At 34.1% G+C, this 27,187-nt stretch overlaps 2 protein-coding genes across 2 annotated transcripts; both read right to left on the bottom strand.

The window, feature by feature from the left end:
* Positions 1-12,855: 12,855 nt before the first annotated feature.
* LOC132270292 (uncharacterized) lies at positions 12,856-13,281 on the bottom strand. The gene has a single exon (XM_059771477.1). The coding sequence runs from the start codon at positions 13,279-13,281 to the stop codon at positions 12,856-12,858; it is 426 nt and encodes a 141-aa protein (XP_059627460.1).
* Positions 13,282-24,407: 11,126 nt separating this feature from the next.
* On the bottom strand, positions 24,408-25,577 carry LOC132270291 (F-box protein At2g26160-like). The gene has a single exon (XM_059771476.1). It carries the CDS (start codon positions 25,575-25,577, stop codon positions 24,408-24,410), a length of 1,170 nt encoding a protein of 389 aa, XP_059627459.1.
* Between the last annotated feature and the right edge of the window lie 1,610 nt (positions 25,578-27,187).

Genomic DNA, 27,187 nt, shown 5'->3' with positions numbered 1-27,187 from the left:
TAACATTCATGTTTGTCTTCTTATTTATGTTTTGATTTTTCTTCAAAGACCTGTGCTTTTACCTGTGTACATTAGTTGTATTTGGATAGGTCTTTATGTCCAAGTTTGGGGGACGCGTTTGCGCATTTACATCGATGGATATTTTTGCATTCGTCACTCTACTTGGTAATATTGTTCTTTTACCTTCTTTGCTCTTATTTTTGTTTCACTTGTCTTCACACATTGAGGATAATGTGACATTCAAGTTTGGGGGTGCAATAGGACATTTTTGGTTTTGCATTTTTGCTAAGCAATGATAGTATAACTTAACACTAGTTGGAGATGAAGCATATGTTTAATACCTTGTGTATAGAAGCAATTGACATTTTTGAAAATAAAGAAAAATTTGAGTTGAAATGATCATGTGGATTCAAATCAGTCTATATAAATGTCTCAATTAGATTCTCGCTGGATTTGACACTCTTTTAAGCTTCACAATGCACAGATGCACATTGGAAACTTAATTGTGAGGCATGCAACTTGATTGACATTGACCTTGGCCTAGTTAATTTGATTTGATGAATTTGATAGATGAATATCTTTGGCATGATTTAAGTTGTTTAAAAAAAAAAAAAACTGAGAAAAAAAGAAAAAAATGACCAGTTGACGTTCGTAGCCTTTCCAACTCGAGCTATTAAGCCCTAGGAGTGTCTCTACACTTAGCACCCTAAAGCCGTCTGGTTTGGGAGTTATTGGCCTAACGCTTGCTACAAGGGTTGGTTAGAAAGCTTAAAGGACTTAAACATTGCACGGTCATTCAAAAAAAAAAAAAAAATAAACTAGTAATAAACATGGTTCGCTAGAGTTCGTAGCCTTTCCAACTTGAGCTATTAAGCCCTTTGGAGTGTCTCTACACTTAGCACCCTAAAGCCACCTGGTTTGGGAGTTGTTGGCCTAACGCTTGCTACATAGGTTGGTTAGAAAGCTTAAGGGACTTTAGCATTGCACAACCATTCTATGTTTTGCTAATGAGTTACAATAAATTGTCAACAGGCAACAAAAGTTGCCTTGAAAATAAAATCATGCCTTAGGGACTTCATGTAAAGAGGAAATCATTGATTTGAAAACTTGTGCCTTGGAATTGGAAAAGAAAGTAAAAGCCGCATGTTGAGAATTCAATTCACTTTCACTGGAGTTTGAGTTATTTCCATTTAAGAGATGACAATTGATTTATTTATATGGACTATGATGTTGATGCATGCATGTGGAAATGGTTTTTGCCATTTTTTTTTTTTTTTTTTTGTATCAATGCTTCATATATGCAAGGTAGTCTTCCCAATGATCCCGTCTCCAGCTCTTTATCTGTTTCAAGTTGTATTTGAGCTATGTTTATATTTATTCTTGCCATGGGGGATATTTTTTTTTGTAATAGCATTCCCATATTTTTCATTCCATTGAGCTTTGCATTTTAGTTTTGCTAAGGGACTAGCAAAATGTAAGTTTGGGGGTGTGATAAGCGCTGAATACTGTATATTCAAGCGCCCTAAATTACATTAACAAAGTCAATTAATTGATTATTTTATGTAGATTAACTCCATTTGCATGTTTTTGTGCATTTTCAGGTTAAAGTGCAAAAAGGAAGCAAAAATGATGCCTTGTGGAATTTTGAACAAAAAGGGTGCCAATTCTGAATTTCAGGCAGCAGTAGAACCTGAATTTTGTTACCCTTTTCGACCTAGAAAACTCAAGAACTGGACTTCCATCATAACATGAAAGATTTAGAGCTGTGAATCAACTTTCCAAATCTTCAAGCGGTTTGTCATTCGGAGTTCGGAGCAGAGAGTTATGATCTTCTTAATAGAGGTGTGCAGAACTGCCTGGCAGCACTAAAGTACTGCCTTTCTCCCCATTTTCGACCAACCAGACTTGAGAATTGGGTCTTCATCAAAACATGAAGTTTTTAAAGCACTGAATCAGCTCTCCAAATCTTTAAACAGATCATCATTCGGAGTTCAGGGCACAAAGGTATAGCAGTTTTACCAAAGTAGGTCAGTGCTGAACAAGAAGAGCATGTTGCACATTACACTAATTTAGAGTGCTCGAGACCACTCTTCGAGTGCTCGAAAATCAGGCAGATTGCACTCAGAAATGGCTCAATTTCAGCCACTTGCACATTGGTTTCCTCAATGCCATCTTCCTTCTTTATGAAGTGGTTGGAGGTGTTCCTTGGAGGGAGGAGAGACTTGACTTGAGCTTGATAAGAGAGAGGGAGGACCACACAATAGATTATCCTTCATATTCTACAAGATTAGAGGAGAGAAAAGAGAGCAAGAAAGAGGAGTTCTTCAAGCCAACACAAGGGAGCACGAAAATAGAGTTGGATGCCTTGCTTCCTCCTTCATCTAGAGCTACCATGGGTAACTAAACCTTTTCTTAGGGTGTTGATGTAACCCTTGTCAAGTAAATATGTATTAATTGTGTTTATATTTGGGGAACTTTGCATTTATGTAACAAGTTGTTTAATCTAGAGATACACTTTGATGTATTTGTGTTTCATTCCATATTTAATCTTGTAGAGACTCTTTTCTTGTCTTATAAATTGTTTCTTCATGATTATGCTACTGACATCTTTATAGTGAGAATGAAGATGAGATTATACAATGGTTTTAATGGCATTTTGTCTAAGAAATTTAATAGTCCATGGCTTAGGGAAACCTTTGATGGATTATGGCTTAGTTCTTGACTTCATGTGCACTTACCACACAAATTGAGGACTTTGATAGTTCATAACTTAGGAAGGATACTTCATTCTATACCCTAGTTTAGATAGATGACTTATGCCAACCTTTGATGGATTATACTTAATTCTTGAATGTGTGAACTTCTTGAAGATATTGTAGTTGTCTTGCATTTCTACATATCATGGTTGCATCTATACTTTGTTCCCCAAGTTAATTGCAATTAGGCATGTTTATATGACTTATGGTGAAGTCAATTCCCTAGTCTCTTCTCTATTGTTCTATCTCTTTACTTCCTAGCACACTATTGTTTTATGCACTTTGAATTCCTAGTTTAGTGACCATCAAACAAACCCTTATTACCCCTTATCATTCTAAGAACAATTCTAGACACTTAGGTTGCCATAGACTAGTGCAGTCCCAGTGGTTCGACTTACCCGACCAATAGCCCTATTTTACAATGATTTGTGCTATTGCGAAGGTTGATGTATAGTTGATCAACCGATCAATTGTATCACCAACCCGTTATCAAACACCCAATACCTTGTAACACCTTTTATAACCCAAGATAAATCATGTAAGTTCACATTGTCATACCAACACAACGCACAGTACCATACTCCCACTATCACTAACAAGTCAGAAAGATCATTGACCTTTGACCCGACATCGTGTCAAAGAGGAATTGACTCAAGAGAAATGGTTGGCCAGGCCATTCTCATCCTCAATCCGATCTCGACACCGACATTGTTCTTGTCCTCAGGTCTAAACCTCAAACTCAACCCTATACAGTCCACAAAACAACTATAAGATCCATTTCCTAATCAATCTATCGCTCTACATAACCTCAATAACCATATAGTCACAAAACAATATGCTAAAAACAACACGATAATCATTCCTCGATCACACAATCCTAACAAACCAAAGTAACACATCGCCAATACCACAATCATCAATCAACCTAAAAGCCTTTCAGTCACCTCATAACACCCAGAACACGTAATCAACTTCATAACCTTATTCGATTCGATTCTGACCTCTTCAAAACACTCAATACGATCATTTCATGCTGAAAACCTCGAGACCAAAGTCAATCATTCCTATTATTCCTTGATGAGATCACACATTCTCCCTCTAGCTACTTAGCATTCAAATGATACCCACATTGGTCCTCAAGTCACTGCTCAATTCAGACATCAATAAAAGCATCAAGATATACAACTTAAACCACATCGCCTAATCATCCTCAAACTACCATTCACAACACATTCTTTAGCTATTACCGATAGTACTAAACATCGGAAACACAACTCTTACTTGACAACCCGTGCCTGTCATTCCACCAGTCGGAACCACTCTCAGAACAAGCACTATAAAACTTAAAGACTCCACCTCCATCTGTAGGAGTGAGTCGACCCATTCAACAAGTACCTCTACCGATGAACCCCAACAGCACAACAAATCACTCACAAGCCTGACCACCACGGACGTGCACAACCTCTGAACAAAGACAAGACTCACAACAACGACGTCCTTGCATGACTAAAACAACGAAAAGGCCAATAAGCCCTGTTCTCGCAAGATACTAACGACTCACGCTTATGTGCACCTGACCACCTATCACACGTTATTCATCAATTGTCCAACCATGGACACCCAATCTCACTTAAAATGAATTAAACTCTTTATATACAAGGAGAAGGACCAACTAGGAAGCACATACAGAACTACGTCCGCAACTCTAGGTGACCTCGCCACAAATGGACCGTCATACACAGTCAACATCGGAACCTTGCATACGTTACCCGGCAACACCTATGCTTACCAAAACCAATCAAATAAGAGCACCAACGCTCACGTTACAGGGACACAAGGAGCAAGACTCGCGACGCCAGTCACATCAACCCACGACTCGCCAAATAAAAAGTGCCTACCTGGTAACACTGCCCTCACTAACTCGAGAGACTAAACTGTTCCCAATTTTTTTCAACTAACACACAACCCATCACCTATCTGACAACGCACAACAAACGACTCACAATCCCTAGTCCGTCTTCGGATCATACCTGAAACCATCATGCTCATCAGTACTAAACATCACACCATGACATCATAACACCTCCACTGTCACTCATTCCAACAACCGTTCAAACCTATTACCCCATCAAACCATCAAGTCACTACTAAAAGATTTTTTTCCAACCATCCTCGAGATAATATCATTGTAAACAAAGAATAAGCATAACGCTCACTACTCCCCATAACAACCACTATTTACCACTAGAAAGGATCATCCACACGTCAATGCCATACCAACAAATCCGCAAACAAAGTGAGCATAAGAATCTAAAATGCTCATCACCCAACTGTCTCCTTAGAACCATAAAAAATGCAATCAATCACCACTTTCTTCCTGAATACTAGGATCACCCCTAAACTGACTTACTTTTCAATACAAGAACCTCAAGTTTCAACACCTCATGATCATCCCTCCAACAAAATTACATTCCCAAAACTATAATTATACATCTAATGGCTAATTACAAAATAGCAAAAAAAGTCATCTTCTAACAATTGTCAAGCTTGCGGTGGATTTTCATCCTCCATTTCCGTGCCATGACCTAAAAAAATTATAATAATATAGTGGGGTGAGCAATTTGCTCAGTAGGTGACGCTCAAGACATGCCTCTTGTGTCCCCGTGAATCCAAACATAGAATAGGTCAATGTGAATGGGGATCATACAATATTGGGGTAATACAACGTTCCAACCAAACTCTAATACAAACAATGCAATGCCATGGAATGCAAATGCATGCCAATGTCGCTCCTCATTTTCTTTCTCAAAACCATCTCTTTCAAACTGTTAATGTAAACCCCTTTGGTGACTCCGCAGCGCCGAGAGAAGGATTGGCTACTGTCCCTGACCTTTGGTGACTCCGCAGCGTCATTATGGGGCCTAGATAGCTCAACCACGCTAGGGCAATCTCCCTAGTTCCCTCCAGGTTACATTAACCTACCGGCCCGTTGGTGACTCCGCAGCGACCGGGTTTTATCAAAACACTTTCATCAATACATTCTTTCCCAAAACTTCCCATTTTTTTTTCAAAATCAATTCGTCCCATTTCTTGCCCAATGTAAATGCATAGATGCATTTATGTCATGCCAATGTTCATCATCTCACAATTAGCTCAAATTTAATTAGTTAACACAATTCATAAGAACATCTAAGGAAGCTACAATATGCTTTTACACAATAGAAATAGCATAATGGAATTATAAATTCAACACTTAGGCATGTCCTTCATACATCATTTATAGTATATTAGCAACACAATGAACACAAAACTCAATATATAGCATGCTTCTATATACAATCAAGTTAACACATCTTCATACAAATTCACATATCCTTAATTAAGTCATTTTAAACTAAAATCAAAGCAACTAAGCATGCTAAGGCACAATTCAAGTAGATTAATTCACTAAAGCGCAAGAACTTCGTGGATTGAGAACCCCTACATCTAGATTGCACAAAACCCTTAAAATGGTCTTCAAATTTGAATGCACAAGGAGGCACCAAAACTGAAATTGTTGGTACACACACATAGAGCTTGTCGTGCTCTCCGATTTGCCTCAAACGGCACCCAAAATCTCTAAGTAATGAGAGAGGAATCCAAACTTAAAGTTTGGTACAAAAATGAAAAAGAAAAATGAAGAAGAGAAGAGAGGAAGGGAGGGTTATGGGAGAGAGAAAGTGAGAAAGCCAAAAATGGGTTTCTAGACCACTTATGTGGTTAGTGGTGGGTCCCACCAATTTTATTTTCTTTTCCCTTTTTCTTTTACTTTCATTTTACACCTCATACACATAAATGCACCACATATAAATACCACTTAATCCACATAAATTAAAATGCACAAATGCAATTGGGCTCTACTACAATCCCTGCACGCAAGACATGAAAAGACGAAAATGCCCTTGCGGCGACAGTATATTCGAAAAAATGAAAAATGCCTAAAATCGAAAACGTTACATAATTCTTTAAATTATCATATGGAACCTAAATAGTTAAATACGTATAAAATAGTTGAATCTCTCCATCCAAACACAACACGATTAATTAAACGGGATTAATTATGTTTATCCGTTTACGACCCGAACCCGTTTAATGTAAATCCAAACTCACTTAACTCGTGTCACATTCTAGCCGTGTTTAGGAGTCATGTCAAAATTTACCACCCCAACAATTAGCCAAAAAGCCACCAAGAAACCTGGTGTAGCATCACAAGTAATAAGTCTCTTATGAATAAACTCATTATATTCTTGAAATCATGATAAATTTAGTACATTTCCCATGCTCATACATTTAAAGTCATTGAATAAAGTCAACATCTTATTTTTAAAGAATTAATAAGTGTACTATCCTCGGATTTAGACAAAAGAATCTCAAAACCCTTTTCTTCATTGGTATGCAATTGTATCAAAACTGTTTAAGAATATGTATATATATCATTAACAGAAAAAATTAAAAACTGAAAAACCAGATTACTTAAATTTGATTAAGGAACTAAAATTTTGCTTTAGAGAACTCATCCGGTACACAAGTATAAGAACAAAATAATCAATCCTGCTTTCATTTGCTAAACATTTCAATAGAAATTCGAAAATGAAACCATGCATCCATCCCAGTTGAATTGACAAACAAATGTGAGAAAAAGTTGGCAGCCCACAAAACAATAAAAGCATTGATCTCGGATAAGCTCAAACCGAAAAGATTTATAAACTCAGACCCCTCAACAGAAGCAACCTACTTGCAGGCCTACAATGAATTTCTAAGCTATGCCCTTGATAAGCGCTAAAAAGTGCGCATTTAAACCCCTTAAGTTTGAGCATTCTAGGACCTTATTCTATCCTATTTTTTCATTTTAGTCTAATTTCATATTATTTCCCTTTTCACGCACTTATTCCCAAAATAAGTTAATTCAGCTGGATTAGAGCATAAAAGATGCAATCTCAAACTTAGTGGAAGAAAGGAGCAAAGTGGTGAAAAACAGCCTTCTTCGATCGATTGAACCAAGCTCCAATCGATCACATTGTGATTGTTCCAACCATGCAATGATGGATCGAGCCTTTTGTCCTTATCCTCAAGAAATTTCCTTTTTTGATCGATCCAACATTCCTTCGATCGATCGAATATTTTTGATCTTATCTCCACCTACCACTTTTGTCCTTTTCCCAAAATCCTCTGAAAATATCTCAGTTTTGTCTTTATTCCAAAAAGGCGCCACCATAGTTCGATTGATTAAAGCACCTTTGTGATCAATCGAACCTCCTCAAGTATGCGAAAAATAGAGTTCCAGCCAATTAAAAGGTGTGCTCATGATGCAATCATTTAGAGGTCCTAGTGCACGAGGTCTGACCATTGGGTGTGACATTTGAGCTACCTATATAAGGATTTTAGCCATTTGAAGGAGATATACAACAATAGATACAATTAGATAGAAGCTAGAGGTTGGACGAGTTTAGAGATTAAAGAGAGAGACACACCATTTAGGAGAGTTCTTCCACTCATTTATGGTTTCTACTAAGAAGAAGAAGATCATTTCTACCGTAGAGATAGCCCTTGAGGGTTGGATGACTATATCAATGAGTGGCTAAACCATTCTCTTGGAGCTAGAGATAGCCTTAAGCATGCAACCTAGACTTTGATGTTTTGTAATTTAAGGGGATTTGTGTTGTAATTATTGTCTTGACATCTTATATATATGAATCTTTGTTCTACAATGATTTGTGTAGTTTAATACTTCCGATTGATCATTTAATTCTATCCATATGTCTATGTATGCTAGGATGAATGTTCATGTGTTTATTTCTAGATTTTGTGACATTGATGCATGTCTATGTGTGTTGATATTATGAATCTAGTGATGATCAAGGCATGGTACTTAAATAGATTACTCTTGTGGTTTATTTGATGGTTCATACTTATTTCTTGATGGATTGTGCTACACCCTTAGTTTAATTAGTTTAATTTCATGTCACTAGTTTAGTTGTAGTGTAGTTGCCTTATTTTCTTAGATAGGTGGATAATCCATGCTTGTTGTGTTAATGTTCCATGCTCATGAATACAAGTAGTATATTTCTCTAATTTGATGATGTGCATTAATTGTGGACTTAAGGGAAGGACTAATAGCTTGATTTGATATATTGTGCTATTCACTAGTTTGGTTAGATAATGTATACTTAATTGGCCATCTATGCTTGTTGATTCAATTAATGACACACACTGTTATTGCAACATATAATCCCCCTAATCTATTAAACATTGAATGTCTAGGAAAGTAATGCTTAGTGGTGAACTCTAAGTCCCAAGACTCTTCTCTTATATTCTCTACACTTCACTTTACTTTAATTGATTTGCATTACATTTACTTAGCTTAAATTGTAGTTTAATTAACCAATCAAAACTATCTTTTAATCATTCGACCTGCTAATCCGACATTGATTTCCAAGTTAAATACACTACATTTCCCTTAGGACGATCCCTACTCACTCTAGCTACATTTATTAATTAGTAGTGGTAATAGCAATCTCTAAGTTTAAACTTGGCCACACTACACATCATCTTTTGCATGTTTTGGTCCACGACGATCACACTAAGTTTTGGCGCCATTGCTGGGAATTTGGCAACGTCGTATTTTGGAAATCAATTAGGAATTAATACTCTTTTGATCCTGTTTTTATTTTTATTTTACTTTGGTTACTTATTGTGTTTGTTCTTGATTGGCTAGGGATAATTTATTCAATTTAGATATATATATATATATATATATATATATAATCCTCTTCTTTTCATATATATATATTTTTCTTTGGGGGTGACAAAAAATATAATTTCTTCAACAAATATTTTTTTCTTGGTTTTTTCTTTCATGTCAAGAGATAATTTTTTTAATGGTTACTTTTTATTTTATTTGTCTGGTCAAAAGAGTCAATTTATTTAACATAAATTTTTTATTTTTTGGTCCCATAAAAAAAAAAAAAAAAATTCAATTATTTTTTGTCTTGTAGAGATCTAAAATAATAAAGATTAGAGATAAGGAAAATAAATAAAATAGGACAATTTTGTCATTGAAAAAGTAAAAATTATTTAGTTAGGGTTATAATTATCATTTCATGAAAGAAGGAATATGAATAATTAAAAGAACTTACCTAATCTTAAACTTCACAATTAAGGATGAGTACAATGGGATTTATGAGGCTGTGTTGAATCTGCAGACAAAATATGTATGTATAGTTGCTTATAATTTCATTCCTTATCATTACCTTCCCAAAAAATATATTCCTTTCCAAATATATATATATAATTTCATTCCTTATCATTACCTTCCCCAAAAAAATATTCCAAATATATATATATATATATATATATATAGGGAAGGAATATTACCTTCCCAAAAAATATTCCTTCCCTAATCAGGAAAGGTTCCAAGAATCCTAATACAAGAAGGATAGGGTTTTATTTCCAAAAAATTGTTTTATAGGGATAGATATCATAATAAGGAAATATATATAAACAAAATAACAATTACTGATAAACATACGAAAATTCTCACTGCAGGAATACTCAATCGAGCAACCACACCCGCACAATACCATCTTTCATGCACTAAAAGGTTTTTGGAAAAGATTTACTAGCCGATCCAGGCCATACAAGGGATGAGGGACTAATTTAAAGAAAGAGAAAACACGTGTAAGAAATAAAATAAAATATATATATATATATATATATATATATATATTTTTAAAATTGATTACTAAACATGTGTAATCAATTTTTGGCCTATGCAGCTTTCGTCATTTAAATGATATCAGAAATACCAAGGTCTGCACGAAATTAGATCTAATCGTCTAAACCAGCAAATTAATGGTAAGTTTGCATACATTTGTCATGTGTACAATTATAATGGCGGAAGCATTAGATCTAATAGTCTAAACCAGCAAATTAATGGTAAGTTTGCATACATTTGTCATGTGTACAATTATAATGGCGGAAGCCTTTTGCACCGGGATTGCTCCTTTTATGTTTCATTGACCTCCTCTTGGTGACTTGTAGAAGTATATCCACATTCTCGGTTGCCCTTCAAGGAAAAACAAAGTCCGGTGCACGGGCCAAGGATCTTTCTTAGATTAATTTGTTTTATTTTAATTATTTATTATGTTATAGCTATATTAGGAAATTGATAAAATTGATTTCTGGCCCTTTTCACTAGTTACCTAGAGAGTTTTCACCATCAAAAAACCTGGTGTTACATTTTGTGTGCAGTGACCGGAAAACTATGGCCGAAGCTCTATGAGATCAAGCTGCGCCCATTGAAGAAGCATGTTCATGTAGACGTTGAGCACATTTGCATCCAAATGCCATTCCACTTTACAAAATCCTTAAACAGATTTACCCGACGAAACTGTAACATTTTGCATGATGAGCTTTAAGAGAATTTCAATTTTGTCTTCCCATTTATTTATTTTTCATGTAAATTTCAAACTGTAACACAAAAAACACAGATAGTGGTTACTGAAAAAGAAATGGTGAGGGTAGACTTTTATGTGGTAATCGAGCACTATATATATATATATATATATATGTAAAGTGTTAGCACAGGTCTCAATGTTTCATAATCTTGGAGAACCATCCCATCTATATCGAGTTAGCACTAGCTAAACAAACCATAACCAACATTTTCAGTATTCAATAAAACTTTTTCTTAGTTTTTTTGACACAGTGATAAGTAGTTTGTGGCTTTCCACAACAAAGTTGCGTTTGGAAAGATCAAATTAGTGGCTTATAATTCTATTAAAAAAAAAAAATTTAATTAAATTTTTGAATTAAATTTTTTCGTATTCTAATTCTAAATTGAAGATTTGTCCTGAGTTTCTGAAGAACGTGGGCCTGAAAACTAAAAGACAAAATAAGAGATTTCGTTGGGTTTTACATAGAGCCCACCGAAGCAAACATGGGCCAATCCTTTGGACAATCAATAATAGTCCAGTGAATCTGATAATGGGCCCAAGACAGGGTGGGAGTTTCTGACCCAGCTTTCGTCATTAATAGAATCAGATAGACATTCTAAGAGATTTACAGTGTCGCCCGATGAAAATTCTCACCGTAGGAATACTCAATCTAGCAACCACACATGCAAAAGACCATCTTTCGTGCACTAAAAGATTTTGGAAAAGAGTTACTAGCAGATCCAGGCCATACAAGGGTGAGGGACTAATTTAAAGAAAGAGAAAACTTGTGTAAGAAATAAAATAAAATAATTTTTTTTTTATTTAAAAAAATTGATTACTAGATTCACATTGTTCGGTTTTGGCCTCCGTAGCTTTCGTCATTAACAGAATGATATCAGAAATACTAAGGTCTGCACGAAATTATATCTAATCATTTAAACCAACAAACTAATGCATTGGTAACAGATATATTGTATATAAATCTGACAAATCATTTTAATAAAGAATATCTAAGCATTCTTCACATGCTTTAAAGAACTACTGTAACAGCCATACATATAAAAACTTATCAACACGACTACTCATTAATCGAGTGCTCAATAAAAAGCTAAACAAATTAAGTCTTACAAATGTGATCTCACATTTGCTACAGCAAGAGATAAAAATAGATTTTTTCATCACATAAAAATGATGAGCAAAAAAAAAAAAAACTAAATAAATTAGATTGACCAAAAGACATCCGAAACAAATTAAGTCTATACTGAACTTCCCAACACGGTTGGGACAATCCAAATTGAGGGCAGCGTATCGTTATGTAAAGGATCAAGGATGTAATGCGTCCCAAAACTTTCATTCACTATGTTGAAGATACCCAAGTCATGGCGCCCAGATGGGGGATAGCATACACAGTTAATATAATCATCAGTATAGTATATGGAATTAGGTTCACATCCGGGCCATTTGGAAGCTAAAACACAAATGGAATGATTATCTCCCAAAAACAGGGTGTCTCCACCCAAGTTCTTCACTTCAACCAGCATATGCGAACCCTCCTCAAATTGGTCTAAGAGCATCTTGAAAACCTTAAACCCTGAAGTTGCATGCTGTGAATCGTCTCCAATTTCTTAAAGCCTTTGTACAAGAAGTAATTTCCCACTAGATGATTTGACAAGATACATGTGTTCAGTATGAATAATTTGCGGTGCAATTTCCTTTTCCTCCACTTGCGGAGCCCTAGCCATTCTATTAACATCAATCATTAGGACTCTATGTCTATTAACTGCAAAAATCTGGCCTTTATAATATATGACATCACTGAAGCAACTAAATCTCTCTTTATCCATGCAAGTCCAAGCTTCATCTCCTGCCCGAATAAATGCTAGGTCACAATCAATACCATAGATGGCGGCAACAATATAGTCATTAGGAGACGAAGCAGGGTCAGCTGACAATATAACCTTTGTAACTTCAAAGGAAATCTCATTTTTGCTTAATGAGACCACACTATCAATTAGAGGAAGCTCTATGGTAGAGCCAGAGAACGGATTCATTAGAGTTACGCTCGAGGATTTTTCTATACCAATCAGTCAACATGTGAGGAACCACAAATCCTCTCTTTGTAAGGTACCATAACTGAAAATCATATAGCTTATTATGAGTAATGATGTATAGACTGCATCGTTCGGCATCGTTATTATCTTTCAAAGGCACTATCAAGAATGGAACTTGTTTGGAAAACTTATTTTGAACAAATTTAAGTTTGTTCTCCATTGCCACATACTGCCATGGTTTGCAAACCGCACCAAATCGAACAAATTCAGAAAGTGAAACCAAATTGTCCAGAATCATATCCAATAAGTTCTTCGGAAGCCATGCCTAATCTGACTCCTCCAATGACCCCATCAGTCTTCTTCTTCTTCTTCTTCTTTTTTTTTTTTTTTTTTTTTTTTTTAATAGCACTGCAATGTGAACAAATCAAAGAATCTATATAATCAGAATAACTTACATCGTATCTACAATACTCAATTAATTGGCAAAATTTTGAATGGGATTTTTAATCTTACAAACTTATGATCGAGTATGAAGTTGTTGGTGTAATCTCTTTCATCATAAGGGTAACAAACTTGCTACTGACAATTTTTTTTTTTATAAAAAAACTATTCGATAAATAGATTTTCAATATTAAAATCTAATTTATACAGTACCAAATCCAAATCCAATATATACTGTGAAATATGAACAATCAAAACAACTTACTTCACAGGCTGAGATAATCTGGAACTTCGGAATTGGCGATGCAAACCTTATAAGTAAAACTAATCTTCATATATATAACGACATAATCTTTTTCCTAAACAAAGAGTCTAGAGTTCTATTTGTTGGGATTTATATGCCTTGGCATAGCAAATTCTCATCTGGATTATAGTGACATATGTTCCTGACATATCTGAAATATTTATGATTTATATAATTGGTGAATTCAATGTATTATGTTTCGACTCACTATGAAATTGATAGTGTCCATGTAATTACAAGAAATATTTATATATATGTATGTGATGGCAATCAATGCATGATATATAAATAGTAATTATAAATTGTTCATAGTCGGTAATTATGGATGGACTCATAATTAATTAAGACTTGAACTGGATCCGCGTTAGGTTGAGATATATTGCGAGAGCCGTCGTATGCAATTACTCCCTATCACCGTCATGGCATTTGACTCTTAAGTATGAGAAAAGTGTAGACTCTTTTATTAATTAATAATTACTTTGATTTGTTCGGCGGATTCTTCGGGATCCTTAGACCGACACTTTGGGTAGTTATGTAATTAATAGTTAGAGAGTTATATTTTCAATATTTGCATCATTGCTACTTGTATTTATTTTGTATTGATTATGGTTGATCACAAAGTAAATTCGAAGGCCTTCGTGTGTTTTTAGACAAAATGATTTATTATATATTTATTTATTTAAATTATTATTTTTTTCAAACAAATGTTTTATTGTGATCGAGCCAGAAATAATCAGAGGTACCAAAATAGATATATTAATTAAGTAGTCGGATTGATGGCTTTATTTATCCGATAACTAATTATGCATAGAGGGGTCAAAGTGCAATATTGACTTAGAGGTTATTTATTATTTAATTGGAGTTTAATTAATTTCTTTTAGTGGAGTAGAAATTAATTTATGAATTAATTGAATTGGATCCATGGATCGGGCCAATTATTAATTCATTGTAGCCAATAAAATAATAGGCCCAATGGATTCTCACTCATAGCCCAACTTGATATTGGAATCATATTAGATTTGAGACATATGAATTAGAGATGGAGAAGGATTTGTTGTTTCCTTTTCTTTATTTTTATGTTGCCTATAAATATACATGGTCTATGTATATTTGGGGGGGTGATTTTTAGTAGAAGGAAAAAGGAATAAATATTTTCTCTCTCTAGAAAATTAGGGTTTATGTTCTCATCTAATGGAGGCTCTCACAAGCCTAGTTTTCCAAGGTCATTCATGGAGGCTTATGAGTGATTCCTAAAGGCAAAACAATTACCAAGAAGATGGAGATCCATGGAAAAGGTGTCTAGCAAAAGGGATCTACAATAAGTGAGAACATTCACTTTAGAGGAGAGATTTAAGGTTTACTCAAACCTTGATGTAAGTATTCAATCTTTTAATTGAATCATAGATCATATTTTATTTTTGCATAAAACTTGTCTCTATGTGATGAATCAAGATCTGTGAAAGAAAATCCCTCGAAAAGTTTTTAAAACTTGCACGTTTCCCAACAGTGGTATCAGAGCATGGTTTGATTCATTACTAGAGATCATGATTTTATGAAAATTCATCATTCATGGATCCAATTTTGATATGCATATATTTATTTATTGATGTATGTTGATGTATGAATTAATGTATTGATATATATTGATACATGATGATGTATGTATAATTATGAATGGATGATGATATGTGTTTTGGGCCATGGATGAAGCTTATAGGAATATTGAATGTAATTTTATCTTTGGATGAATGTAATTAAGGCTTTGATTTAGCCGTTTGAAAGTTCAATGATGTAATTTAATTTTTTCCATTGTATTTCAAATTGTATATTTATTTAAAGCTATGTAATATTCATCAAAGGGTGCTATGAAGCTTCAAGAAGGTCCAAGAGGGTTAAATTAGGCTTCAGTAATTTTCTGGAATTTTTTAGAAATTTTTCTAGAATTTTTAGAGCCTAAATTTAATTTTTCTGTAATTTTTTATAATTTTCGGCGATTTTCCGGCAATATTCCGGTGACTAGAGAGGCGTAATCCCATGTGACACGGATTGGAAGGAATATCAATACACCCAATGAGAGTGCGCGTAAGCTGCACGCGCCGTTAGTGGACAGGACTTACAAGCTGGCGCGTGAGGACCACGCGCCAGCCAAAGCAGGAGGTTCAGCAACTGGACAATGGATTTTTCAACCAGGCGCGTGTGGACCACGCGCCTGCTATTTCAAGCCCCACATGGCGCGTGGCAGCGCGTGCCACGCGCTTCCAAGGTCTTCTCGTGCGTGCAGGCGCGTGGAGAAGCTTTGGCTCGCGTGGGAGGCGCGTGGGGCTGCTGGGAACAAGGTTTTAATGGCTGCGGGTGCTATTTTGTTTTTCCTGACGCGTACCAGCTTCCTATAGGTGTTAACAAGCCGTTGGAGGACGCCCGTATAATTCTTAGAGCAATTAAATGTTAAAAGCTGATTCCATTGGCCGTTTTTATTTGCTTTATCTGTCATTTATTGATGTATGTGATGCATGTAATTGATAATTGTTGATTAATTATTATTCATGCATTGGATCCATGATATTTATTTAAATGGCTTGATTTACATTAATTAAATTATGAAAATTAATTGGATAAGATTACTAATTAATTTGAGGGCACTTATTGGGAAACGAAAAATTATTTTTAAAGTGTGCTTCAAATTAAATATTAGTGAATCATTTAAAGTCCAAATATTTTCTAAATTTAATGGGATTAAAATCAAGACGTTTTGCATGCATTATATCATGTAAATTGAAAACCATAATTATTAATGACTAAAAATTGAGTGGGAGCGGGGATTTTTATACATTACCCCATGGCCTTCGTTATTAAAACCATTGTAATTAGATCTTCAAAAATAAGGCCCCACGCATGATTTGAAGAGTCTTAATATTACAAGAATGGTTGTCTCATGAAAATAAAAATATTAAATGTTCATTGTAATTAGATCTTTAAAAATAAGGCCCTACGCATGATTTAAAGAGTCTAGATTATAATGACAACATATTTAATGTTTTATTTTTCATTAGAGCATTAATAATGTTATACACTCAATCTAAAATCAATAGTGTTAGCTCCCCAACGGAGTGGTCTACACTAGGTGATTTTAGAAAGGCTAAACATAATCGGGAATCATTTCATATAGATAGACAAGGCATTGTCTTAAGAGATATGGAGATGATGGGATTTGCCCGTCAATAGCAATAATGAACTTCGCCAACCGAATAAGTTATTGGTGTATTGGTTATCCGATTTTTCATGCAGTGGTTAAGGGACCCACATATTATTTTAATGGAAGTGCTCGCCTAATAGCAAATGAATCTCAATAATAGTAATAATGAACTCCTCCAACAGGATAAGTTATTGACATATTGATTGGTTGATTTATTATGCTACAGAGTTGAGGGACCCGCATTAATTAAAAGGGATTGTTCACCAATAATGATAATGATCTCTTGTTCGATTGAGATTTATTGTATTATGTGGTTAACAAGCTCATTTTAATTTTAAATATGCATGATAATATTAATAATTCACCTTGTATATCGTATGAATGCATTTATATTCAGATGAATTATGTCTAATCAATTTGTCTACTTGCTTACATATTCAATATAACTGGACCTCATTAATATTGACTGAGAAATTAACTTAGATATTTTATTCACAACGTAAGGGTACAAATGTATTTACTACTTCTAAACCTAATCCTTTTACTTTAAGATACCCAAGAGAACATTAATGCTTTGAATAAGTGAAATAAGGCAAATGAGATGACTTGGTGCAATATTCTAGAGTTTACCTCGAATACGCTCCAAAGCTAACATTTACATTATTTTATTTTCTTCAAGCATCATGTTAAAATTTAATAAGATGTTTTGGTGAGATTAGATAGAGAGTATGCCAAAGTACTATGTCAAACTTGAATAGCATCAAGATAGCCTAAGGAACTCCAGTATGAAATCGAATTTTGAAAAATGATTGTTTATTATTTAAAATTAGCTGGAGATCAATAGGGCTGACTTGGGTGCTAAGTTTCAAGTTGACATGATTATTGCCTTGTTACCAAACTTGTTCGACTCTGTTAGAGTGAACTAAATAAGGAATCAGTTTGAGTTTACACTCGCTGATATTCTTATAGAATTGGTAACAGATGAAGGGATAATCAAGAGTATGGGTGTTCCTATCAATCTAACCTAGTCTATACCATCTTCTTCTAGGCCTAAGTGGACGGGCAAAGCAAAGAAGAAGGATGATAATAGGACTAGGCTAGCACAAAACATGGGTATTCAAAAAGGTTAAAGGGAATAAGGCAGTGTATGTTGAGGGCGAAGAAAACTGTTTCTTTTGTCGCTAACTAAAACACTAAAGGACGAACTGTTTAAGCAATGACGTGGCATAGGAAAATATATATTTAATCATTGAGCCATGTTATGTGGTTGCGTCTATTAATTCCTGATGGATAGATTCTGGAGCCACTAAACATGTTTGCAATTTATTGTAAGGATTTCAGGAATCCAGAAGCCTTGATGATATGGATATATATTTATCTTTTGACCTGATGCCAAGGTTGTAGTTAAGTCAGTGGGAGTATTACATCTGAAATTAGAGAGTATGAGGATATTAGTATTAGAGAACTATCTTTATGCACAGAAGTGAAACGCAATCTCATTCTCATTTCACTTTTGGTTTATAAAAACTGTGTTGTTATTTTGTAAAGCTGGTTTTATAAAATTGAATAGATATGCGATTGCTTCTGGTGCATTGAAAGATGGTTAATATACTATAATCATAAACTCTTAAGATTTGCAAGATATAGAAACTAATGTTGCATCTTCTAAATTGAATGTTAAGAAAAAAATTTGTTATTCCCGACTCATTGTATTTTTAGCGTCTATTTTTGGGTTGTTATCAATCAAAATAAGATTCAAAGATTGGTCAAAGAAGGTTAATTACCTAGTGAGGCAGGGGAGCCTAAACCAAACTTGTGAACCCTGTTTTGAAGGATAGATAACTCTTAGGGCTTAATCAGCCAGATGAAATAGACATAAAGGACAATTGGAGTCGGTACACACTGACACGTGTGGTCTTATGAACATCCAAGCAAGATTACTCACGTTTTGGATAAGTTTATCTGATGCAACACAAGTCTTAAACTCTTGGTATTTTCTGAGAAGGTTAAGACTGATGTGGGACACATATTAGGTAAACTTATCAAGACACTTCGATCTGATCGAGGATATGAGTATTTCTTGGGATAGTGCAAAGACTATATGGTCAATGAGGGTATTATGTACCAGTTTTCCGCAATTGACGCTAAATGTATTTAGGTGTCAAATAGGAATAACAGAATTCCACTTAACATGGTTAGATCTATGATCAGTTATGCCACATTATCTCTTTCATTTAAGAGTTTAGCATTAATGATATTGATGCGTATTATGAACTGCATTCCATCTTAGTCTGTCTCAAGGATACCGTTGAGCTGTGTTTTTGACTAAATCTTAGTTTGAATCACATGCGCATATGGGGTAGTCTTGCACATGTGCGCTTGATATGGACAAGTAAGTTGGAAACAGATCATACGCATGATAGATTTGATAGCTACTCTAAAAGTCACTAGGATGGATTATTTTATGATCTCAATGATAAAAGTTGATTGTTTACACTCACTGTTTATCCATAGGAGGATCATATTACGAATTACATACCTAGTAGCATAATGTTAGAGAATATGGTATGAGTACCAGATGTACCACATGTGAACACACTTATTATAGAGATTGAGAATAATATATGAATTCCCTATTAATGCGTTAGCATCATCGATTTCTGCATCGGTACATTGATGTAGTGGGAGGATTATCATCTAATTCGACAGAATCATGTTTTTAGGTGAGACCATTATGGACATCCCTGTTAAACATGAGTTGGACCCAGTAAGCTACACGGAAGCGTGAACCGATGTGGATACAGATCGTTTTGGTGAGTTACTATGAAATCAGAATTGGAATCTATGTATTCTAATAAATACTGGGATCTTGTAGAACTTTCTAGTAGGGTGATTCCTATGGAAGGCAAGTTAATCTACAAAAAGATACCAGAAGATTTCTTAGTGAATAAATCATGAGTGTACAAGGGAATGTCATTATTTTTCTAATTTTATATATATTGATGACATCCTACTCATTTAGAATGATGTGGAAGTTTTGTCATCAATAAAGAGGTAGTTGTTCAATTACTTTTAAATGAAGGATTTTCAGGATGTAAGCTAGATTCCTAGGATCAAGCTTTTGCAAGATCAGGTTAAAAGGAAATTAGGCTTATCTTAATAATCCTACATTGATAAAGTTTTGACCAGGTTTGGTATGCATAACTCAAAGAATGAGTTCTTGCTTTATTGATATGGATGGCTCTCTCTAGTAAGTAGTTTTTCAAGACTATCAAAGGAGATTGAGCAAATGAGACTGGAACAATATGTTTCGGTATATGAGAGTCTCATGTATGCCATGGTCTATACCAAACAGGACATCTGCTACATAGTAGGGATAGTCAGTAGAGATCAGTCCAATACTGGACTTGATAACTGGTCTGTTGTGAAAAATATCATTAAGTACCTAAGAAGGACCAAGGATATCATACTCATTTATGGATGTGATGCTATGGCCCTAGTCAGGTATGCTAGTTCTGATTTTTAATCAAAAGTAGATACTATGAGGTTCATGACTTAGTGTATGTTCACTTAATGGAAGGGAGATCAGTTGGTAGATTGTTAAGCAGATTTTAACTGCTGACTCAAACCTGTAGGTGGAATATATTGTAGCCTTAAAGGCGGCAAAGGAAGCCTATTAGTTTGATCTCACTGATTTAGAGGTTGTGGAGTATACTAGCCTGCCTATTGAGTTATGTTGTGACAATAGTGCAGAAGTAGTCCAAACCAATGACCCAAGGTTCCATAGAAGAACAAGATACACTGAGAGGAAGTATCATGTTCTACATGATATTGTCCGGCAAGAAAATGCACTTGTAGTTAGAACATTGCATTGGAACACAACTTTGTTGATCCATTATCAAAGGTGTCATTGATCAATAATTTTGATCATCATCTGGATAACATTGGAGTTAGGTGCAATTTGAATTGGCTATGAGGGCAAGTGGGAGCTGTTGGGATTTATATGCCCTGGCATAGCAAATTCTCATCTGGATTATAGTGACATATGTTCCTGACATATCTGAAATATTTATGATTTATATAATTGGTGAATTCAATGTATTATGTTTCGATTCACTATGAAATTGATAGTATCCATGTAATTACAAGAAATATTTATATATATGTATGTAATGGCAATCAATGCATGATATATAAATAGTAATTATAAATTGTTCATAGTCGGTAATTATGGATGGACTCATAATTAATTAAGACTTGAACTGGATCCGCGTTAGGTTGAGATATATTGCGAGAGCCGTCGTATGCAATTACTCCCTATCACCGTCATGGCATTTGACTCTTAAGCATGAGAAAAGTATAGACTCTTTTATTAATTAATAATTACTTTGATTTGTTCGGCGGATTCTTTGGGATCCTTAGACCGACAGTTTGGGTAGTTATGTAATTAATAGTTAGAGGGTTATATTTTCAATATTTGCATCATTGCTACTTGTATTTATTTTGTATTGATTATGGTTGATCACAAAGTAAATTCGAAGGCCTTCGTGTGTTTTTAGACAAAATGATTTATTATTATATTTATTTATTTAAATTATTATTTTTGTCAAACAAATGTTTTATTGTGATCGAGCCAAAAATAATCAGAGGTACCAAAATAGATATATTAATTAAGTAGTCGGATTGATGGCTTTATTTATCCGATAACTAATTATGCATAGAGGGGTCAAAGTGCAATATTGACTTAGAGGTTATTTATTATTTAATTGGAGTTTAATTAATTTCTTTTAGTGGAGTAGAAATTAATTTATGAATTAATTGAATTGGGTCCATGGACCGGGCCAATTATTAATTCATTGTAGTCAATAAAATAATAGGCCCAATGGATTCTCACTCATAGCCCAACTTGATATTGGAATCATATTAGATTTGAGACATATGAATTAGAGATGGAGAATGATTTGTTGTTTCCTTTTCTTTATTTTTATGTTGCCTATAAATATACATAGTCTATGTATATTTGGGGGGGGGGTGATTTTTAATAGAAGGAAAAATGAATAAATATTTTCTCTCTCTAGAAAATTAGGGTTTATGTTCTCATCTAATGGAGGCTCCCACAAGCCTAGTTTTCCAAGGTCATTCATGGAGGCTTATGAGTGATTCCTAAAGGCAAAACAATTACCAAGAAGATGGAGATCCATGGAAAAGGTGTCTAGCAAACGGGATCTACAATAAGTGAGAACATTCACTTTAGAGGAGAGATTTAAGGTTTACTCAAACCTTGATGTAAGTATTCAATCTTTTAATTGAATGATAGATCATATTTTATTTTTGCATAAAACTTGTCTCTATGTGATGAATCAAGATCTGTGAAAGAAAATCCCTCGAAAAGTTTTTAAAACTTGCACGTTTCCCAACACTATTTCCTGGTCAACTCTCTCAATAAAGTACGGCGGCTTGAGGAGATATAAAAGTCAGGTAAATTGCACCTAAAACCCCCTCACCAATGCTTAAATTGCATACAGCAAAAACTGCACCGTTTCATGGCACTGAGCACCCTCAAAGTCGAAATTACCAGATAACCCACCCTAGTACTTTAAATGTACTTGTCAGATCTAAACACTAAATTATCTACGTAACCGTATGTTAGTCTATATAACTTCCAAAACATATATATATATATGAAGTTATTTAAGCATGTGAATATGAATACACGATGAAATAATAGTAAATTCAGCTAAAATGAAAAACAACACAATAATTTTTAAATGAATAAACAAATAAATAAACAAATAATAATAAAATGAATAGAATAGAATGAAAGAAGGAATATGAATAAATTGAATAATTAAAGAAATTACCTAATCTTAAACTTCACAATTAACAATGAGTAGTGGGATTTATGAGACTATATTGAGTCTGCTGACACCAATATATATATATATATATAGTTGCTTAAAATACCTTTCCTCATATACGGAAGGAATATTATCTTTCCAAAAAAATTATTCCTTCCCTAATCGGGAAAGGTTCCAAGAATCCTAATACAACTTCTGATATGGTTTTATTACCAAAAAGTTGTTTTATAGAGAAATAAGAGTAATATATGAGAGAAGATAGAATCAGATAGACATTCTAAGAGATTTACAGTGTCGCCGGATGAAAATTCTCACCACAGGAATACTCAATCTAGCAACCACACATGCAAAAGACCATCTTTCATGCACTAAAAGATTTTGGAAAAGAGTTACTAGCAGATCCAGGCCATACAAGGGATGAGGGGCTAATTTAAAGAAAGAGAAAACTTGTGTAAGAAATAAAATAAAATAATTTTTTTAAAAAAATTGATTACTAAACATGTGTAAGGAAGGTGGAATCAAGTTGTTCCGTTTTGGCCTCTCTGCAGCTTTCGTCATTAACAGAATGATATCAGAAATACTAAGGTCATTAGCAGAATGATATCAGAAATACTAAGGTCTGTTACGAAATTAGATTTAATCATCTAAACCAGCACACTAATGCATTGGTAATATATAAATTTGGCAAAGCATTTTAATAAAGAATATCCAAGCAATCTTCACATGATTTATAGAACTACTGTAACAACCATACATATAAAAACTTATCAACACGACTACTCATCAATCGAGCGCTCAATAAAAAGCTAAACATTGATAAGCAATTCTTTGGTACATTTGACCAAACTTAATAATAAACAGGCAACCTCAAGAAATTGCCATACCATGTAACTAGAAATTAAGCAAGGCTACTTGGCGCAAACCAGCAAATCAAATATAAAAAATATGGTCTTAATTCTTGGCCAAAGGACTACAGATAGCACAATAGATGAGAGCTGGATTACATTACAAGGACACTTTAACCATCAAGAATTATGATGCAATGTTATTTCCAACCCTCATTTCAAGTAATATACAGTAAATTTCTTCCAAGGAAAAAGACAATAAATTTCTTATAAGAAAAGACAGTAACTTTCTTATAAGAAAAATATTTATAATACCATAAAATTTGAGAAAAAACAACAATACTATTTAATTATGTCTTACAAGCCGTGATCTCACATTTGTTACAGCAAGAGATAAAAATAGATTTTTTCATCACATAAAAATGATGAGCAAAAAAAAAAACTAAATAAATTAGATTGACCGAAAGACATCCCAAAAATTAAGTCTATACTGAACTTCCCAACACAGTTGGGACAATCCAAATTGAGGGCAGCATATCGTTATGTGAAGGATCAAGGATGTAATGCGTCCCAAAACTTCCATTCACTATGTTGAAGATACCCATGTCATGGCGCCCAGATGGGGGATAGTATATACAGTCAGTATAATCATCTGTATAGTATATTGAATTAGGTTCACATCCGGGCCATTTGGAAGCTAAAACACAAATGGAATGATTATCTCCCAAAAACATGGTGTCTCCACCCAAGTTCTTCACTTCAACTAGCATATGCAAACCCTCCTCAAATTGGTCTAAGAGCATCTTGAAAACCTTAAACCCAGAAGTTGCATGCTGTGAATCGTCTCCAATTTCTAAAATCCTTTGTACAAGAAGTAATTCCCCGGTAGATGATTCGACAAGATACATGCGTTCAGTATGAACAATTTGCGGTGCAATTTCCTTTTCCTCCACTTGCAGAGCCCCAACCCTTCTATTAACATCAATCATTAGGACTTTATCACTATCAACTGCAAAAATCCGGCCTTTATAATTTATGACATCACATAATAACATAGATCTCTCTTTATCTATGCAAGTCCACTCTTTATGTATGCAAGTCCAAGCTTTATCTCCTGCCTGAATAAATGCCAGGTTAGGATGAATACCATAGATGGCGGCAACAATATAGTCATTTGGAGAAGAAGCAGGATTAGCTGACAATATAACCTTTGTAACTTCAAAGGAAATCTCATCTATGCTTGCTGAGACCACACTATCAATTGGAGGAAGCTCTATGGTAGAGCCGGAGAACGGATTCATTATAGTTACGCTCGAGGATTTTTCTATACCAAACAGCCAACCATGTGAGGAACCACAAAGCCTCTCTTTGTAAGGTACTCGTAACTGAAAATCATATAGCTTATTATGAGTAATGTTGTATAGACTGCGTCGTTCGCCGTCATTATTATCTTTCAAAGGCACTATCAAGAATGGAACTTGTGTTGAAAACTTATTTTGAACGAATTTAAACTTGTTCTCCATTGCCACAGACTGCCATGGTTTGCAAACCGCACCAAATCGAACAAATTCAGAAAGTGAAACCAAATTGTCTAGAATCATATCCAATAAGTTCTTCGGAAGCCATGCCCAATTTGACTCCTCCAATGACCCCATCAGTCATTTTTTTATTTTTTTATTTTTTTTTATTTTTTATTTTTTTTTTTTTCTTCCTAATAGCACTGCAATGTGAACAAATCAAAGAATCTACATAATCATAATAACTTACATCGTATCTACAATACTCAATTAATTGGCAAAATTTTGAATGGAATTTATAATCTTAAACTAAATAATTCACCCAAAAAGCAAAAACAAAAAAACAGAAACTTGTTATAAACTTATGATCGAGTATGAAGTTATTGGTGTAATCTTTTCATCATAAGGGTAACAAACTATTCGATAAAATTAATTTTCAATATTAAAATCTAATTTATACAGTACCAAATCCAAATCCAAAATCCCATATATACTGTGAAATATGAACAATCAAAACAACTTACCTCAAAGGCTGAAATAATCTTAAACTCCGCAATTGGCGATGCAAACCAATAATCTTAAGTAAAACTGATCAATAAAGTACGACGGCTTAGATTCTTAGGGATAGAGATTGGAGGAGATATAAAAGTCTGGGAAAATTGCACTTAAAACCCCCTCACCAATGCTTAATTGCACTTAACACCCCCTCACCAATGGTCAAATTGCATACAGCATCCTTGTCGTTTCAAAAACTGCACCGTTTCATAGCACTGAGCACCCTCAAAGTCCATTTAAGGTATAAAAGTCAGGGTAAATTGCACTTAGGGATAGAGATTGGAGGAGATATAAAAGTCTGGGAAAATTGCACTTAAAACCCCCTCACCAATGCTTAATTGCACTTAACACCCCCTCACCAATGGTCAAATTGCATACAGCATCCTTGTCGTTTCAAAAACTGCACCGTTTCATAGCACTGAGCACCCTCAAAGTCCATTTAAGGTATAAAAGTCAGGGTAAATTGCACTAATGCTTAAATTGCAGACAGCATCCACGATAAGTTATACGGAGTATATTAGTATATGTAACTTCCGGAATATATCTATATATATATATATATATATATATATAAAAGTAGAGAACAGTACATCAATCTCTTGAAAAGGAGATATATACATGAATTTATTTAAGCATGTAATCAAATAATATAAAAACAGAATAATCTTTAACGGAATAAACAAATAATAATAAAACGAATAGAAAAAAATGAAAGAAGGAATATGAATAATTAAAAGAACTTACCTAAACTTAAACTTCACAATTAACGATCAGTATAGTGGGATTTTTGACCAATATATATATATATATATATATATATATATAATTACTTATAATTCCTTTCCTTTATCGTTACCTTCCCAAAAAAATATATATATATACCTTCCCTAATCAGGAAAGGTTCCAAGAATCCTAATACAAGGAGGGTTTTATTTCCAAAAAAAATTGTTTTATAGGGATAGAATATAGATATTATATTAAGGATGATAAATTGCAAAAAAAACATAAAAAAAATATATATAAACAATAATAAAAATTCTGATAACTTCCTCAACTAAAATGGAGAGAAATTTTAGTTGAAGAGTGATACTTAGCCGGATTAGTTAGGAGTGAATTCCTTCCGTGTACAAGTTTTGAATTACTTAACTGGATTAGTTATGTTTACTAAACATAACTAGTATGTAGCCCTTATA

This window comes from Cornus florida, unplaced genomic scaffold (assembly GCF_030987335.1).
Source record: "Cornus florida cultivar Cherokee Brave unplaced genomic scaffold, ASM3098733v1 CherokeeBrave_3.0.0_Hap2_Chr08, whole genome shotgun sequence".
Classification (NCBI taxonomy): Eukaryota; Viridiplantae; Streptophyta; class Magnoliopsida; order Cornales; family Cornaceae; genus Cornus; species Cornus florida.
Note: the sequence above shows the minus strand (reverse complement) of the source record. Positions and strands in the feature narration are given on the sequence as shown.

Coding starts and splice junctions, on each gene's coding strand:
- LOC132270292 (XM_059771477.1), bottom strand. CDS start 13,281: ATGAATCCGTTCTCTGGCTCTACCATAGAGCTTCCTCTAATTGATAGT.
- LOC132270291 (XM_059771476.1), bottom strand. CDS start 25,577: ATGGGGTCATTGGAGGAGTCAAATTGGGCATGGCTTCCGAAGAACTTA.